Genomic DNA, 16,165 nt, shown 5'->3' on the forward strand with positions numbered 1-16,165 from the left:
ATAGGACATGTAGATATATGGAGTGCACACACAAGTTCATACTCACTCTCTCTTGCACACATCTACACACACTTAAAGAAGAAAGGTGATATGGCTTGCTTCAGTTGTGAAATTGTGACAGAGCTGAGGTCAAAAGCCAGTTTTACTTCCTGTTAGTGTGTCCACCTATGCTACCCGCATCTCAAACTCCTTGATTTACCTGATATAATGCAAAATCAGAATGTGGGAATCTTGCTCAAATGTCCATCTTAAGAATGATGAAGTCACCTCTTTCACCTCAGCTTGCATGGAGCTTGAAAGAATTATGTTAAGTGAGATAAACCAGAAAGAGAAGGATGGATATAAGATGATCTCACTTATGGGTAGAACTTAAGAAGCAAGAAACGAAAGGGGAAACACAAAGTAAAGCTTGGGCTGGTAGTATAGTACCCCCACCAAAAAAGAACTCTAGAGAAGGAGGGTAGAGAGGGGTTTGGGGGCAGGGGGACTTTCAGGTCCTGATGGAGTGAGACTGTTTTACAGAGACTTCTCTTGTTGAGATTAGAAATTATACCCATGTGACTGCTGTAAACCATAAACTTCCCAATTAAAAAAAAAACACAAAAAAACTTGTAATTATTATTTTTATTTCTCTTTGTTCATCCCAGCCTTGCACTTTTTAATTCTTTTTTGGAAGATCAGTGGGTTACGGTTGATGGTAAAATACAGTAGTTTGTACATGTGGAACATTTCTCACTTTTCCACATAACAACCCTCCTCGAAGTCCTCCTACCATTGTATTCCAGGACCTGAATGCTGCCCCCAACGCCCACAGTCTTTTACTTTGGTGCAAATCTTTTTATTTTGGTGCACTTTTATTTCTCTTTTAAATCTGTGCGATGAGCCTCTTATCTGTGTAACTCCTTTAAAATTGTCCATAGAGGACAGACTTGGTATTTTTGTTTGTAGCAATTTGTTGTTTTATATAAACACATGGGGTTTTAGGTTAGAATTTGTGATACTTCTAAAAAGCATATAAAAATACACAGAAGATTCAAGCTATATGGTAATGCTTAAAATTAGTTTGTAGATGAATTCCTGAAATATTGGAGATAAGTGTATTCTTGTAAATTGAGATATTGCCAGAAAACAACTAGACTGATTTATTTTTAAGTATTTTCCCCCCTGGTTGTAAGTGATTAACATATGTAAAAATTCCAACCTTACAGAAATGTGAAAATTAAAAAGTAAAAGTTCCTTGTACTTTCAGCTCTCAGGCATATTTTCGTGTATCAAATCCTGCCCTTTCTATTACCTTTAAATGTTTACTTATTCAAGTGACATATATTTTGCTTTTCCTTAAGGAAGTTTCTCACTTTAAGTCATGTTTACTGCCACTTTTATATAGCATTCACTTTATGTGGAAATTTAAGGAAAATGCATTAATAACAAAGTGTGGGGCATCAACCAGAAATCTGGTTAACTTGAGAAATTAACCTTTAAATTTTTGTGTTAATCTAGGAGTTATGTAAGTATGCACATGCAGTTATATACTTTGGATCTTTCCCCTCCTAAATTAGTGCCTATATATTTTTTTTTTCTTGAGAATAATAATTAGGGAGGTGAGAAGATGTTCCTTATCAGGTGTTTCTTGATTTAGAAATAGTTGTTACTCAAGGCTGAGACAACTTTATTTACTAATTAGAGTTTTAATCTTTGTTTTGTTTTTAAATATTTATTTATTCCTTTTTTGTTGCCCTTGTTGTTTTATTGTTGTAGTTATTGTTGTCTGTCTTCATTGTTGGATAGGACAGAGAGAAATGGAAGAGAAGAGGGGATGACGGGGGTGGGGGGAGAGAAAGACACCTGCAGACCTGCTTCACCGCCTGTGAAGTGACTCCCCTGCAGGTGAGGAGCCAGGGGTCAACTGGGATCCTTACGGTAGTTCTTGCACTTTGCACCACAAGTGCTTAACTCGCTGCGCTACCGCCCGACACCCTGGAGTTTTAATCTTATGTGATCACAGTCAATTTAGAAATAGTTTATGCACTGGACGGTTCCATAGACTACAAGTTAAGTAACATTACATTAGAAAGCAAAGTAAATTCAGTGGTCAAGACGTGAAGAGAAAGTAGAAAACTCCATACTGGGGTATTCTAAAGCCTAGCTGTGTTTGTTGATAATATTCTTTTTGTAGTTACAGATGAAGTTTTGTTTGTTTGCCTAAATATATCTACTCTGAACTTCTCATATGTGAATGCTCATGTCAGTTTAGATTGTTCTTTTATTTCATTTTCACTTATTTATTAATGAGGAAGATAGGAGGAGAGAGAAAGAACCAGACATCACTCTGGCACATGTGCTGCCGGGGATCAAACTTAGGACCGCCCAAAGCTTTATCACTGCGCCACCTCCCGGATCACAGTTTAGATTGTTCTATAATGACTTCTAAAGTATTCTGACCACTGGGTGGAGGTAGATAGCATAATGGTTATGCAAAGAACTCTCACGCCTGAGTCTCTGAATTCCACGTTCAAACCCGAGTGCCATAAACCAGAGCTGAGCAGTTAAAAGAAAAAAAAAATTATTCTAATTACCTGGGTCATATAGATGCCATAATAATGTGAAAAGACTTCGTGTAAAATTTGAATAAGCTCTCAGTAATAATCATTTTCCTGGGTATGTTGTAAGAGTGGTACACTTTCTATAAAGCGGGAGTTGTTTGAGACAGCAGCTGGTCTTTGGAAATAGAAATCTGATGAAATGCAGAGCACATCTGTCAACATTTTAGAAGATTTAAGAATAGGACTCTTGAATGACACATCCTAAAAAGTTATAATGCTGTGTTATTTCCAAGAATAACCACTAAAAATGTATTAAATCTTGATAACTAGACTGGTTCTGTATTAGAAAGTGAACATAAAAATCAGAAGATTTCTAAGAGAATCCCAGCATTCTGTGCTAAGAAATATTTCCTACGTATGCATGAACTTTGGCCATTTATGAACAAAGAATTAATATGAAGCCCTTAACATTTATTTATTTATTTATTTATTTATTTATTTATTTATGATTGAGACAGAGAGGTGGAGAGGCAGATTTGATCACTGGAAATACTAAAATATATGAGAAAAGAGAGACACAAAAATAATCATTGGCGAACTATTTTAGAAAAGGTGGAGTCTGCATAAATGTCTGTCATAGGGAAATGCCATGACTGCATTCCCAGGTTGAATAAAGACTGGTTGTTAAGCATTACATAGTTAAAATAGAGAATTGGTTGTCCTGGAGGTGGTGCAGTGAATAAAGCATTGGACTCTCAAGCAAGGTCCTGAGTTCAGTCCCTGGTAGCACATACCAGTGTGATGTCTGGTTCTTTCTCTCTCCTATCTTTCTCATTAATTAATAACTCTAAAAAAAATTGAAGGGGGGGATGGCCACCAGAAACAGTGGTACTTAACCATAATCATAATTTAAAAATAGAGAAGGAAAAAGACCTTGGATTGATGTTCAAGCTATAATACTAATGTTGGGGGGGGGGGAGAGGGAGAGGGAGTGAGAGAGAGAAGAGAGAAGAGAGGGGACTGGTCATGGCTCACCTAGTTAAGCACATACCTCACATGCATAAGGATCTGGGTTGAAGGTCTGGCCACCTGCAGAGGAGATGCTTCACAAGTAATGAAACAGTCTGTGGGTGTTTCTCATTCTCCCTCCCTCTTTTTCTCTCCTTCCTCTCTCAGTTTCTCTCTGTCCTATATAAATATATTATCCAGCATAAATGAATAAATTAATATTTAAAAAATGAAAAGGCAATTCAAAAACATACATTAAATGTCAGTGTGAGGATGATTCCATTCCCAGGTGAATAGAAAGGAAGATAGATAGATAGATAGATAGACAGACAGACAGACAGACAGACAGGAAGAAGTTAGTAATGTTTTTTCCTGGTATAGTTATTACGTGCAATTGTTGACACTGGGCAGAACAAATGGATAGTCCGGCAAGGCAGTGAGTGAGGAGTGAAATTCTTCCACCCCACTTGCCACTCAAACAGTAATGTTGCTAACATTTGAGTGCACCCTCTAACAAGAAGAGGTGATTTTTTCTGATTAGCAGACAATTTCCATAAGAGCTTATCCTAACTACTGAACCCAAATGGTGTGTAAATGTAGCAAGAGGTTATTTTATTTTCACTATTGAGTTTATATTATTAAGGCTTTGTTTGCATTATTTTTATTGTTACTTGGTTTTTTTGTTGTTGTTGTTGCTTCCAGGGCTATTGCTTGGGCTCGGTGCCTGCACCAGGAATCCACTGCTCCTGGAGGCCACTTTTTCCCTTTTGTTACCCTGGTTGTTTTTATTGTTGTCATGGTTATTATTATCATTGCTGTTGTTGTTGTTGTTTTTGGATAGGACAGAGAGAAATGGAGAGGGGAGGGAAAGACAGAGAAAGGGAGAAAAAGACACCTGCAGACCTACTTCACTGCATGTGAAGCGACTCCTCTGCAGGTGGGGAGCCGGGGGCTCAAACGGGGATCCCCACGCTGGTCCTTACGCCTTGCGCCACGTGTGAGTAACCAGCTGCACTACCACCTGACCCCCTGTTACTTATTTTTCTCAGAGTACTGTTTAACTCTGCTACATGCTGGGTGCTGGAGATTATACCAGGGACCTCTCACATGCAAGTCCTGTGTTCTACTGCCGTGATATCACTTTAACCCTTATTTGCATTATGCTAGAACAAATCAGTGTCTGTCTATAGTGTAAAAGAGTATTTAAACCGATAAAAGTAAAGTAATCCAAGAGACAGAAGTCTACAAATACATGAAGCACCAGACATACTGTAAAAAGATTCCCTTGGCAATCAAATTTGGTTTTCCACCAGTGCAATCTGAGAAAAATCAGTGTAGTAATATATATATATATATATATATATTGTCTCAAATTAAAATAACAGCTCTTTCCCTGGATTTTTTTTTTCTTAAGTGTCAGTGTTTTTCAAAGGAGGGAAAAAAAATGATTAAAGTTGGAAGGTTCCTTAAGTCAAACCGAATACCTGTCACTTGAACAAGTTAACAGAATCAATTAAGTAGGTGAAAATGGGCATTGTGCACCAGGAGAGCATAACTGTAAAGTCTCCAGAAGCAAACTCAGTGGGTTTAAAGATCCTGAAAATGAAGCTGTTTGATTTGTGTAGCAAGTCTGTATAGATTTCCAAATGGGAGTCAGTCTGATGATGAATTAATTTGACTTCCTCTTTAATGTGATAGGTGATGATTGCTGAAGCCTTAGACATTTCCAGAGAAACCTACTTGGCGATTCTGATGGACCGATCCTGCAATGGTCCTGTGCTTGTGGGCAGCCCTCAGGGGGGTGTTGACATTGAAGAGGTGGCGGCTTCAAATCCAGAACTCATTTTTAAGGTATGGCTAGATTCTTGACTATTTTTGGTTCATTGTTACTGGAGAAGTTGGAGTCTGAGATGAACAGCAACACATCTGCTTCTGGGATTTAAGGCATGATCATGCCAAATCCTATTTCTTTTGCATAACCACTGTGCTATCTCCCCCACCCCGGAGTTCTGTTTCTTACTGGTGTCTAGGTGAACCTATGTAAAGCCAAATTATTTGCTTTTCTAGGTCTCTGTCTCTCTCTCTCTCCTTTCTCTCTCTGTCTCTCTCCCTCCTACTTTCTCTCCCTTTTTCTTCCTTTTCTCTCTCTTTTTCTTCTTTCTCTTTTTTTCTCACCTCTCTACCCACCCTCCCTCTTTCTTCCTTTCTTTCTTCACTACCCTCTCTCTCCCTCCCTCCTTCCCTCCCTCCTTCCCTTCCTCTCGCTTTTTTCCCCTCCCTTCATTTCTTTCCACCCAGCCTGCCCTAACAATTTAACCAATTAGAACCATGACAGTTCCATTTTTTTTTTCAAATTTAACTCTGTTCCACATGTCTTTAGAACTACAAATTCCAAATATTGAATATTTTTAGAAAGTGATGCTGACCTTCAGAAAGTGAGAATTTTATTGCTTGAAGTTCTTTGCTCATGTTTTGTACCTTGATGACTGCATTTAAAATGTTTGTACCAATATCATACATTCAAATAAAATACTGTGGGAGTTTGAGTCTTTCCATGTTTGCTTATCGATAATACCATCTAATTTTCACAAAAACATGATTTAAAAGAAGCCATACCATTTGTTAAGAAGTCAAAACTCAGTTTCTTGGGTAGTGACATTATTATCATTATTATTATTATTATTATTTTAAATAGTAGGGTACTGACTTATGGTGGTGCTAGGTGAGACCATAGAGCCGTAGGCATGAAAGTTTATTGTGTAACCATCATACTATTCCTCTAAGAATGATACTTTGAACAACTGAATTTTTAATAATTATTATCATTGAGCAACTTAGACCTAAGATAATATTTAACCTATATGTGACAAGCTCTAAATTTAATAGCAATATTAAGTAGGAAAAGACCTTACTTTGGAGGTCTTCCAAAAGTTGTCATAAAAATTAACTGACTAAATATTCGTCAATGCCATCTGCATGGTAATTAAAAAGTGAAAACTGGCATCCAATTGTCTTGTCAGCTTGCCACCCTGAAGAATTATATAGATTTTGGAAAGGCTGTTTTATACATGATCTGCTAATTAAAACATACCCTATAGGCAGCTGCAGTAGCCCTGCTCAGAGTACTCTGGAAAGGTGCCACACTTTAATTACTCACTCACAAATAAGTACTAAGCATTTTCTTCTGATGTTATAAATCTTCTCACTTGACTGCCTGAATTTTGTTTATTTGATTCCTTTTTTACTAGGAGCAAATTGACATTATGGAAGGGATAAAGGACAGCCAAGCTCAGCGGATGGCGGAGAATCTAGGCTTCGTTGGGCCTTTGAAAAACCAGGTACACGAATAATTGGAGGCCAGTGTGTTTCTCTTGCTCCAGAAAATGTTTGGGAATTTGTTTAATGACTTTAAACTCTAGAGTTTATGTGACTGTCAGGAGGCACTATTACATATTTAACAATTTTCATCTTGTTGCTTATTGTAAAGAAAACTATTTCCCTAAAGTTCCTAAGGAGGATGTTTATATGTATGTGTCTGATACACACACACTTTTTAAGGTAGACACCTCCCCCCCCTCGTGGCATTCACTTAAAGAAGCAAACACTTTGGATTCAAATAGTCCTGAGTTTAAATCATGTTCTTGCTATCTAGCCTCATTGTGACTCATCCCATTTCAATATCAGCTTCACTTGGTGCTTGCACCACGAATCCACTGCTCCTGGGCGTCATTCCTCCATTTTATTGGACAGGACAGAGAGAAATTGAGAGGGGAGAGTGAGATAGAGGGAAAGATAGACACCTGTAGACCTGCTTCACTGCTTATTTATGAAGCTTCCCTCCTGAAGGTGGAGAGCCAGAGGATTGAACCTGGATCTGTGTACAGGTTGCTGCACTTAGTACTCATGTATGCTTAACTAGGTGTGCCACTGCCCAGCTCCCTCAGTTTCTTTTTCTCTGAAATGAGGGTGGTGGAATCTTGTCTGAGGGTTACCGTGAGGACTGCGTTTACTGTTGTTTGAAAATGCTGATTGGCCTTCCAAAATTGGTCAGATAATAATAGTGTACATACTTAACTAATAGCTATTTTTCATAATTAGTGAGCATTTCAGATGAATACTGACAGAAAGTTGCTACTTCGAAGGAAACTTTGAAATATTCCAAATTAATAGTTTTATTTATTGACTTCAGAGATAGGAACAAATAAATGCTGGGGCTAGGTGGTGGCATACCTGGTTGAATGTACATATTATAGTGCTCAAGGAGCTGAGTTTAAGCCCCTGGTCTCCACCTGCAGAGGGAAAGCTTCACAACTGTTGAAGTAGTGCTGCAGGTGTCTCTGTTTTCCATCCTCTCTACATCCCATTTCTTCTCAATTTCCAGCTGTCTCTCTATCCATTAAATAAAGATAATAATAAGAATATTAAAAACAAACAAAAATTTTATAAAGTGCCTTCAAAGTTGTTTAGTGAGAAACTCTGTCTTGAATATTAGAATTATGGACTGTTTTTATTCCATTCCGCAGTTGTAGTTATGTGTCTATATAGTAGTTTTTTTCTCTCAACAACTAAATAAAAAAAAAATATTGACTATATTTTTCCTCCTCCATTACTGGGAGAAACCATCCTAAAAGCCTAGATGCATGTGTGTGTGTGTGTGTGCGCGCGCGCGTGTGTGTGTGCGCGCGCGCATGTGCACGCGTGCCTCCCTGCCTGCCTGCCTGCCCCTTCTCTGAAGGTTCTAGGGTGGATACAGAGTATTTCCTTTCACTAGGTTTGGTAGAGTGCTGCTTTGCCATGTGTTTGACCCATGTTTGAGATTGACCTCCATTGCATTTTGAAGGAAACTTTGGTACTATGGTTTCTTTCACTCTCTGCCTCTCTGTTTCTATCTTAAATAAAAACAAAACCAAAAACAAATTAATTTAATTTAGTTGGGCAGTCACCCTTCACTAAGATAGTGGATTTTGTACCCTCTTATTTCTGTCCTTTTTCTTTCAGTTGTGTCTCTCCCCAGCTTCTCTGGGCTATCACAAGGCAGGTATCCTAGTAAGTGAGCTATCTCTCTCATCCCCAGAAAAAGACTTCTAAGAATAAGATTAAATTAAGAATGCATAAGTCTCCCTTGGAAATGAATAAAGGAATGAAAGAAGGGCTCTGAGAACACACCTCAGTTGTCAAGAAGAGGAAACAGGTTACAGTAGACTATTAGATGAATGGGAGTGATTATTTTGAAGATTGGCATTGTGAAGGCAGGGTAGTGACTTGCTGACAGAAAGATATTAGATGATTCCTGGATAAAGGGTTGTAGTGGTTGGCTTTGCCACCTGAGAATGAAGTCACTAATTCTTTCTGCCATTCTTTTGACATACAGGAGCTTCTTGTATAGGAGTGGTATGACTAAGAGCCACTGTCCCATATAGTCATTGTATTCTAGCTATCCTACAGTTAGCTTCAAGATGCGTTCAATAATCTTATTATATCCCTTTGCACTTTCATATTTCTTAATCATTTGTAGTCACTTTTATCCTATTCCCTTCTCTACTGCCAGTGAGGTGTTTGGAAAATATATTAGCTGCTCGAGAAATATCTGTCATATATGTGAGTAAGAGAAGTGCAACCATCTAGTAAATCTACTTTGAAGAGATTCCTAGGATAACAGTGACTGTCAAGAGAATAAGTCTGAAGTGGGCAACATTTGCTCACCACATGATCTGAACGCTCAAGAGATGAACATAATAGAGAATGTTAGAGAAGACAATGGAATTATATCACTAGATATCCCATGTGCATATTATAATTATTATTTGTCTTAGTAGTAGCATTTTGCACAGATAGGGTCTTGTATAGTCTTTACGTCACTTTCTTTGTTCATCTTCCTCATTCAGCTAGAAAGAAGAGAAGTAGATAGCATGTGGAACCAGAGTTATCCCCCAGTGCCATAATGGCAATCACATGTACTGCCAAGGCTCGAACCCAGGTTCTGTGAATGGGAAGGCAGTCACCCTACTCTGTCAACTATGCCTCCTGCTTTAAGGAAATTATGAGTTATTGGAAGCTCTCACATGGTCATTTTCTTAAACAAGTTACCTATGTAAGGAGCAAGCCAGTTTCAGGGCTTATTAGTAACTATGTTGTCATTTTTTTTTTAATACATTGAAAAAGGAGGCATCGTTTATTTCATCTTTTTATTTTTAATTGTCAACATTAAATCTGCATTTGCTCAGCAGATTTATAGGGAGCACTGCCCTTACACTGCTCATTTCCCTGGATGCTACAGTGCAGAGATGATGAGAAATAGCTGTTCTCTCCAGGGATGTCACAGCCCTGCCAGTAGAGAGTATAGGAAGAGGGAACAGTAAGTGTCAAGAGACACCTGGTTGTGGATGTGTGGAGATTTGTCCATGTATTTGTTCAGTATAAAGCAAAACAGATGACACAGAAGCTCAGAAAGTAAGTGATCTGGAATTAAGGATTTGAGAATTTCTGTTTTATGATGTTTCTTCAAGCCATGGGGATTGATGCAATGCTCGAGAAAGCCAGTACACAGTGAGCAGAGGAGGCACTTAAGAAAACATTCAAATATTTCATCAGCTAGTAATTCTTTACTGAGGCGAGAATAGACTCTGAGGACCCTTAGATTCAACGTAGCTTTGAAAGCTATGTAATTTTGGAATATGTAGTTTAGGATTCTGGAGATGCCTACTTCACAGACGCATGAACAGCACATTAGATTATTATCTTGTAAAATTATCAATATTTTTGCTGTCTCATACTTATTTTGCATAATGAAAATAACTATTACCCTGCATCTAAACTACCAACTATGTTTCCTGATTTAAATTCTTTATACCAATTTGTTAAAAAAAACTAAAACCACAGAAAAGATAAAAAAAATCCACATATCTCAAGTATGTCTTAATCATCATTTATATTATGTATTTGTGAAACTATAAATGCCTTGCCTTGAATTATCAGCATGTACCTTTTGGCTAAACCAATGAAGAGATCCTATGAATGAAGTTAATTCAAAATCATTATTACCTTTGAGAGTGGCTTAAACCTTGGTTAGATCTAATAATGAGATGCAACTATTAATGATAATCATGAAATAAATAAAAATTTTAATATTACAAAACATTACTGAAAATATAGATTTGCCATGATTTCACAAATAGGTATACACAGTTATTTGACTTGAGGCATTTTTAGAAACAGCTTAACAATCCGCTTAAAATAGCATTAATTAGTGGCAAAATGAAAGTACATACATCTTCTATATAGTATGGTTTGGAAATGAGTAAGGTCACAGTAGTGAGCTTGCTGGAGAATAGTAATTTAGCCAGTAGAATGTTGTCTATCACTTACGTATAATTCGTTTTTAAAATTTGAATGCATTTATAAAGCAAGGGCCCTAACCTCAGCTTTCTACTGGTTCTGCCATTTCCTATTATTACAGCTGGTCAGAGACCCATTTTACTTGTCTGCCTTTTATCATGATTCTGATTGTAGCCACTGAAATAAGAATAAGTCACATTCTGTCTCCAAGCCAGATTGGTTATCCAGTGTAGACCCTAGGGTAGTGGTAGATAGTATAATTGTTATGCAAGGAAGCTCTCATGCCTGAGGCTCTGAAGCCCCAGCTTCAGTCCCCCACACCACTTCTTCTTCTTCTAGCGTTTGCCCTTCTTACGTAGCCAGTCAACAGCGTCAGGTTGAAAGCTGTCAGGAGCTGCTTGTTGCTGGCTTTGAAAGTGACTGGGATCCGTGTGGATTCAGTCAGCTAGGAAGGATCCTCAGTTTCCCCAATGAATGGGTACTCACGGGATGCACCACGAGAAGGTCGATCCAATGCATCCCCCACATACCACTTCTTCTTCTAGCGTTTGCCCTTCTTCCGTAGCCAGTCAACAGCGTCAGGTTGAGCCTGATGTCTGCTTGTTGCTGGCTTTGAAAGTGACTGGGATCCATGTGGATTCAGTCGGCTAGGAAGGATCGTCAGTTTCCCCAATAAATGGGTACTCACCGGATGCACCACGAGAAGGTCAATCCAATGCATTCCCCCCCCACACACCACTAATAAGCCAGAGGTCTGGTTAAAAAAAAAAAAAAAAAAAAGCCCTCACCTATCAGTGTAGATCCTAGAACAAACATGCTTCAGCTCAGTTCATAAAATGTTTATACTTCTTTGTACAAAAATTACAATAGTGAATGTCCCCTGTGTATTATGTTAGTGTATTCAGTAGTTTCCTTTTAACCACTGGAGTGTTTTCCAAACTTCACATAAATACAAACGGTAGTGAATTTTGTCTATATTTCCAATAAATGTAGATAGTACTAAATCTTGTATTTTAGAGTGCGGGAATGGGGGGTAGATAGAGAGAAACTGAGACGGAGGAGGGAAATAGAGAAGGAAAGACACCTATTGAAGTGCTTGTGAAGCTTCTGCACCATAGATTTACATGCATGGAAACATGTACATTTGCAAATGGTGTAAACTCTGTATTTGTAGCTGTATGTAACATGTATATTATACAGGTTAGTTTATAAATCAGAAAGTTCAGAAGTAATTATTACTACTAATAAACTAGAATAATGACAACTGTACTGTAATAAAAGTTATCTGAATGTGGTCTCTATCTCAGAATATCTTACCATAGTAAATATTTTCAAACTGTGGTTAAATGGAGCCATGTAAAACAAAACCATTATTCATGGGAACTACAGTCATAATGATGGCATTAAAATGGAAATTCAGGCTATGTGGTAAGCTTGGATGGTATATGTTTTAGATAGCTTTTAAGCAGTCCAGGTATCCACTGATGACTACGAGAAAAAAGATGTGTCCTTGTACAGTGGAAAATTGTTCTACTGTGGGAAGGAAGAGGTTCTGACATGCAGTAGTATGAATGTGCTTTGAAGATGTTGTTCTAAATGAATCAGCTATCACAAGAGAAAAGAAAACACACACACACACACACACACACACACACACTTCCTTTATATTAGACTGGAAACTACAAAACAGATAGAAGAAAATGTAGGTGAAGCATTTCATGACCTAGCATCAAAAATGTATTTGGAGACTCAATGCCAAAGACAAGGCAAACTAAAGAAGGAGTGAATCAGTGCAGTTTAGTCAGAATAAACATTTTTAAAAATCTTTTTATTATTATATTTATTCATTGGATAGAGACAACCAGAAATTGAGAGGAATGAGGAGATAGACACCTGCAGGACTGCCTCACCACCTGTGAAACTTTCCCCATGCATGTGGGGACCACAGGCTTAAACCTGAGTTCTTGTGCTTTGTAACATATGCGCTCAACCAGATGTGCCATCCATGAGAATTAAGGGCTACCAAACTGTTGGGAGAAGATATTTGGATATTACACATAGCAAAGAGAATCATAATTGAAAGTGTATAAGGAAATCCTACAACAACCACCAAAAGCAATCCATTAAAAAATGTGAATAAAATAAGGAGAGAGCTTATCCCATTCTGCATCTCTGTATAGCCTGCAGTCCCGGGCCAGTGCCCTGCACGGTCTGTCTGCTATGAAGCCCAGCCCTGAATTCCCTGTAGCCAGAGGCCCCACAGCAATCTGTGAGGAGGGACGGTTTTGTGTGACATGCAGCCTGTGGTTGAATTAGGCACTGTTGCTGGAGCTACCACACCACCAGTACTTTGCAGTACCAGGTTATCCTTATCACATCAAGAGCTATAGTCTTGATGGATGTGATCATCCAGTGCAGGGAGAGGGCCAAGTTCCCCTACCAGGAGATGATTGCCCTGTACTGCCACCCCAACCCACATAAGGTGCTGATCATCTGGGGTCGGGATGGGAGCATCCTCTGAGAGGTGGTGAAGCAGTGCATGGTGGAGTCTGGTCCAGTCCAAGATGGATGAAGATGTCATCCAAGTCTCCAAAGAGTTCCTGCTAGGCATGGCTATTGGCTACTCCAACTCAAAGCTGATACTGCCCAAGGCTAAGAGCAGTAGAAATATCCCAGTTTTCCATCTCCTCCCACCATGTGACTCTTGCCTGTTTTTTACTCATCTCTTTTTCATTGAATTAACTGGAAGCCATCTGGTTTAGGAACCTTGGATATTCATTCTGCTAAGTTTCTGTCCCCTTGATGTACAGAGTATGACGGGACAAAATTACAAAGAGTTCTGAAGGCAGTTCAGGGCTACAACAATAAGTTCAAATGTGCTCAAGGAAGAAACAACCAGGAAATAAGATCGAGTGACAAATAAGATTGTTACCATACATTCAGTCATAATTTTGATCTTGCTGTTGCACCATAGGCTGTGTTCATTTAGGCATGTGTTATCCTGGAGGTGCTTTATAATGTCTTTCTCTAGACCTAGATCACATAATGCTGATGTGTTATGATTAGTAAACCTTGATTGAGAAGAATGAATGAATTCCCAATAGAGTTTTAAAAATGAAGTAAGAACAGACTTTAATTTTTTTTTACAATTATCTTTATTTTTTAAATTTTTAAAAAATATTTCCTTTTGTTGCCCTTGTTTTATTGTTGTAGTTATTATTGTTGGTATATTGATGTTGTTGTTGTTGGATAGGACAGAGGGAAATGGAGAGAGATGGGGAAGACAGAGAGGGCGAGAGAAAGACACCTTGCAGACCTGCTTCACTGCTTGTGAAGGGATTCCCCTGCTCGAACCAGGATCCTTACATCAGTCCTTGCGCTTTGCGCCATATGCACTTAACCCGCTGCTCTACCTACCGACTCCCTATTATCTCTGTTAATTAACTGGGTAGAGATAGCCAGAAATTGAGAGGGGAGGGAATGATAGAGAGGGAGACAAAGAGACACCTGCAGCACAAAGCTTTCCCCATGCACTTGGGGGGCAGGTGCTTGAACCGGATCCTTGCACATTGTAACATGTGCATTCAACCAGGCACCATCATCCAACACCTAGATTTGATTTTTATTTGATTTTTATTTTCTGTATAGCTGGGGCAACACACACAGACACACATATTATTTTGAGCTCCTTTTTCATTTTATGGTGAGGAAGATAATACCAGAGTGTCCTCTAGTGCATTAGCACCTACCCTATGTTAATGAAGTTCTTTTGTTTTTTTGCCTTCAGGGTTATTGCCAGGGCTCCGAATCCACTGCTCCTGGAGGCCATTTTTTCCCTTTTGTTACCCTGATTGTTTTACCATTGTTGTGGTCATTATTATTGTTGTTATTGATGTCATCGTTGTTGGATAGGACAGAGAGAAATGGAGAGAGAAGGGGAAGACAGAGGGGGAGAGAAAGATATACACCCGCAGGCAGACCTGTTTCACCGCCTGTGGCCTGTGAAGCAACTCCCCTGCAGGTGAGGCGAGGGGTGCTCAAACCTTAAGTGTCCTTGGGCTTTGCGCCACATAGGCTTATCCCACTGTGCTACTACCCAACCCCTATTGATGAAGTTCTAACTGAGACCATAGACATGGCAAGTCACTCACCTTATCAGATGAGCCGGCGCTCTGGCCATTAAGTATTATGCTCTTTCTAGATTATAATTTTGGGTCAAAATGTTTTCAGTTTGAATTTTCTATTCTTTCATCTTCCTCTTTTGCAATACTTTCCATTAGATACCCAGTGATTGATTCCTGGATTATAGGTTTAGATTGATAAATATAATAACTTTTATCTTAACATAATAACCAAAAAACAGTCATTGTAAAAATCTCAAATTAATGTTTACCTTTTACTTAAATAGAGCTTGTTTGTTTTAATGGTTGTAGCCTCTACTGCTGTATAACTTGACTAATGGGGACATGATAATTTACAAAAATATTAACATTGTCTTTAGTCTATACTAAAAATATTTTTGTTTTCTTGATAATGGTCTTTTCTGGTGTCTGGAGAAAAGTTGAGCAATTGTTTTTAATGAATAGCAGTGGAAAATATTATAATTATGCTTTTTCTGTTTTCCCCATTAGAAATCCTAACTCAAAATAAAGACATCACTTGCTATTTTTAAGATTTAATTAATCCAGCAAAATAAATGTTCTGTTATTGCTTTTTTGTAAATAAAGACATCACTTGCTATTTTTAAGATTTCACTAATTCAGCAAAATAAATGTTCTATTACTGCTTTTTTGTAATTTCATTTCACTTGATTGCATTTAGGCTGCAGATCAAATTAAGAAGTTGTATAATCTATTCCTGAAAATTGATGCTACTCAGGTGGAAGTGAATCCGTTTGGTGAAACTCCAGAAGGACAAGGTAAAGAAATAAATAGAGGGAAAAAAAACAAGTGTATGCAATTATTTGTGCAAGCTATAAATTAGATTATACTAACAATTGTAGCAGCCACTTTGCATTAATTCAAGCAATTTAATTTCTGCCATAGTTTTAAATGTTCCCATGATACAGTTGAACATTTCTGCACTTAAATTTGTAACCAACTGCCAAGACTTGGAGGAAGCTACTTCTTATTTTATTTAGAAACATCCATCCACCTCCACCCCTTCATTTTTAGGCCCATCACAGCTGCTACTATGACAAAGATTTTGTTGGGAACAGGAACCACCACACTTGAGTATAATGAACATGGCTGTCTTACTCTTTGAAGCTTTCTAGTTTG

General features: G+C 38.2%; 1 protein-coding gene across 3 annotated transcripts in view; it reads left to right on the forward strand.

The window, feature by feature from the left end:
* The window catches only part of SUCLG2 (succinate-CoA ligase GDP-forming subunit beta), a 329,175-nt gene that overhangs the window by 171,216 nt on the left and 141,794 nt on the right, over positions 1–16,165 (forward strand). For all 3 annotated transcript variants that reach the window (XM_007535147.3, XM_060202910.1, XM_060202911.1), the window contains 3 exons: positions 5,250–5,402; positions 6,800–6,889; positions 15,708–15,804. In XM_007535147.3, coding sequence (XP_007535209.2) covers positions 5,250–5,402; positions 6,800–6,889; positions 15,708–15,804 — 340 coding nt within the window. The remainder of the gene's footprint in view (positions 1–5,249; positions 5,403–6,799; positions 6,890–15,707; positions 15,805–16,165) is intronic.

Source organism: Erinaceus europaeus, chromosome 12, assembly GCF_950295315.1.
Source record: "Erinaceus europaeus chromosome 12, mEriEur2.1, whole genome shotgun sequence".
Classification (NCBI taxonomy): Eukaryota; Metazoa; Chordata; class Mammalia; order Eulipotyphla; family Erinaceidae; genus Erinaceus; species Erinaceus europaeus.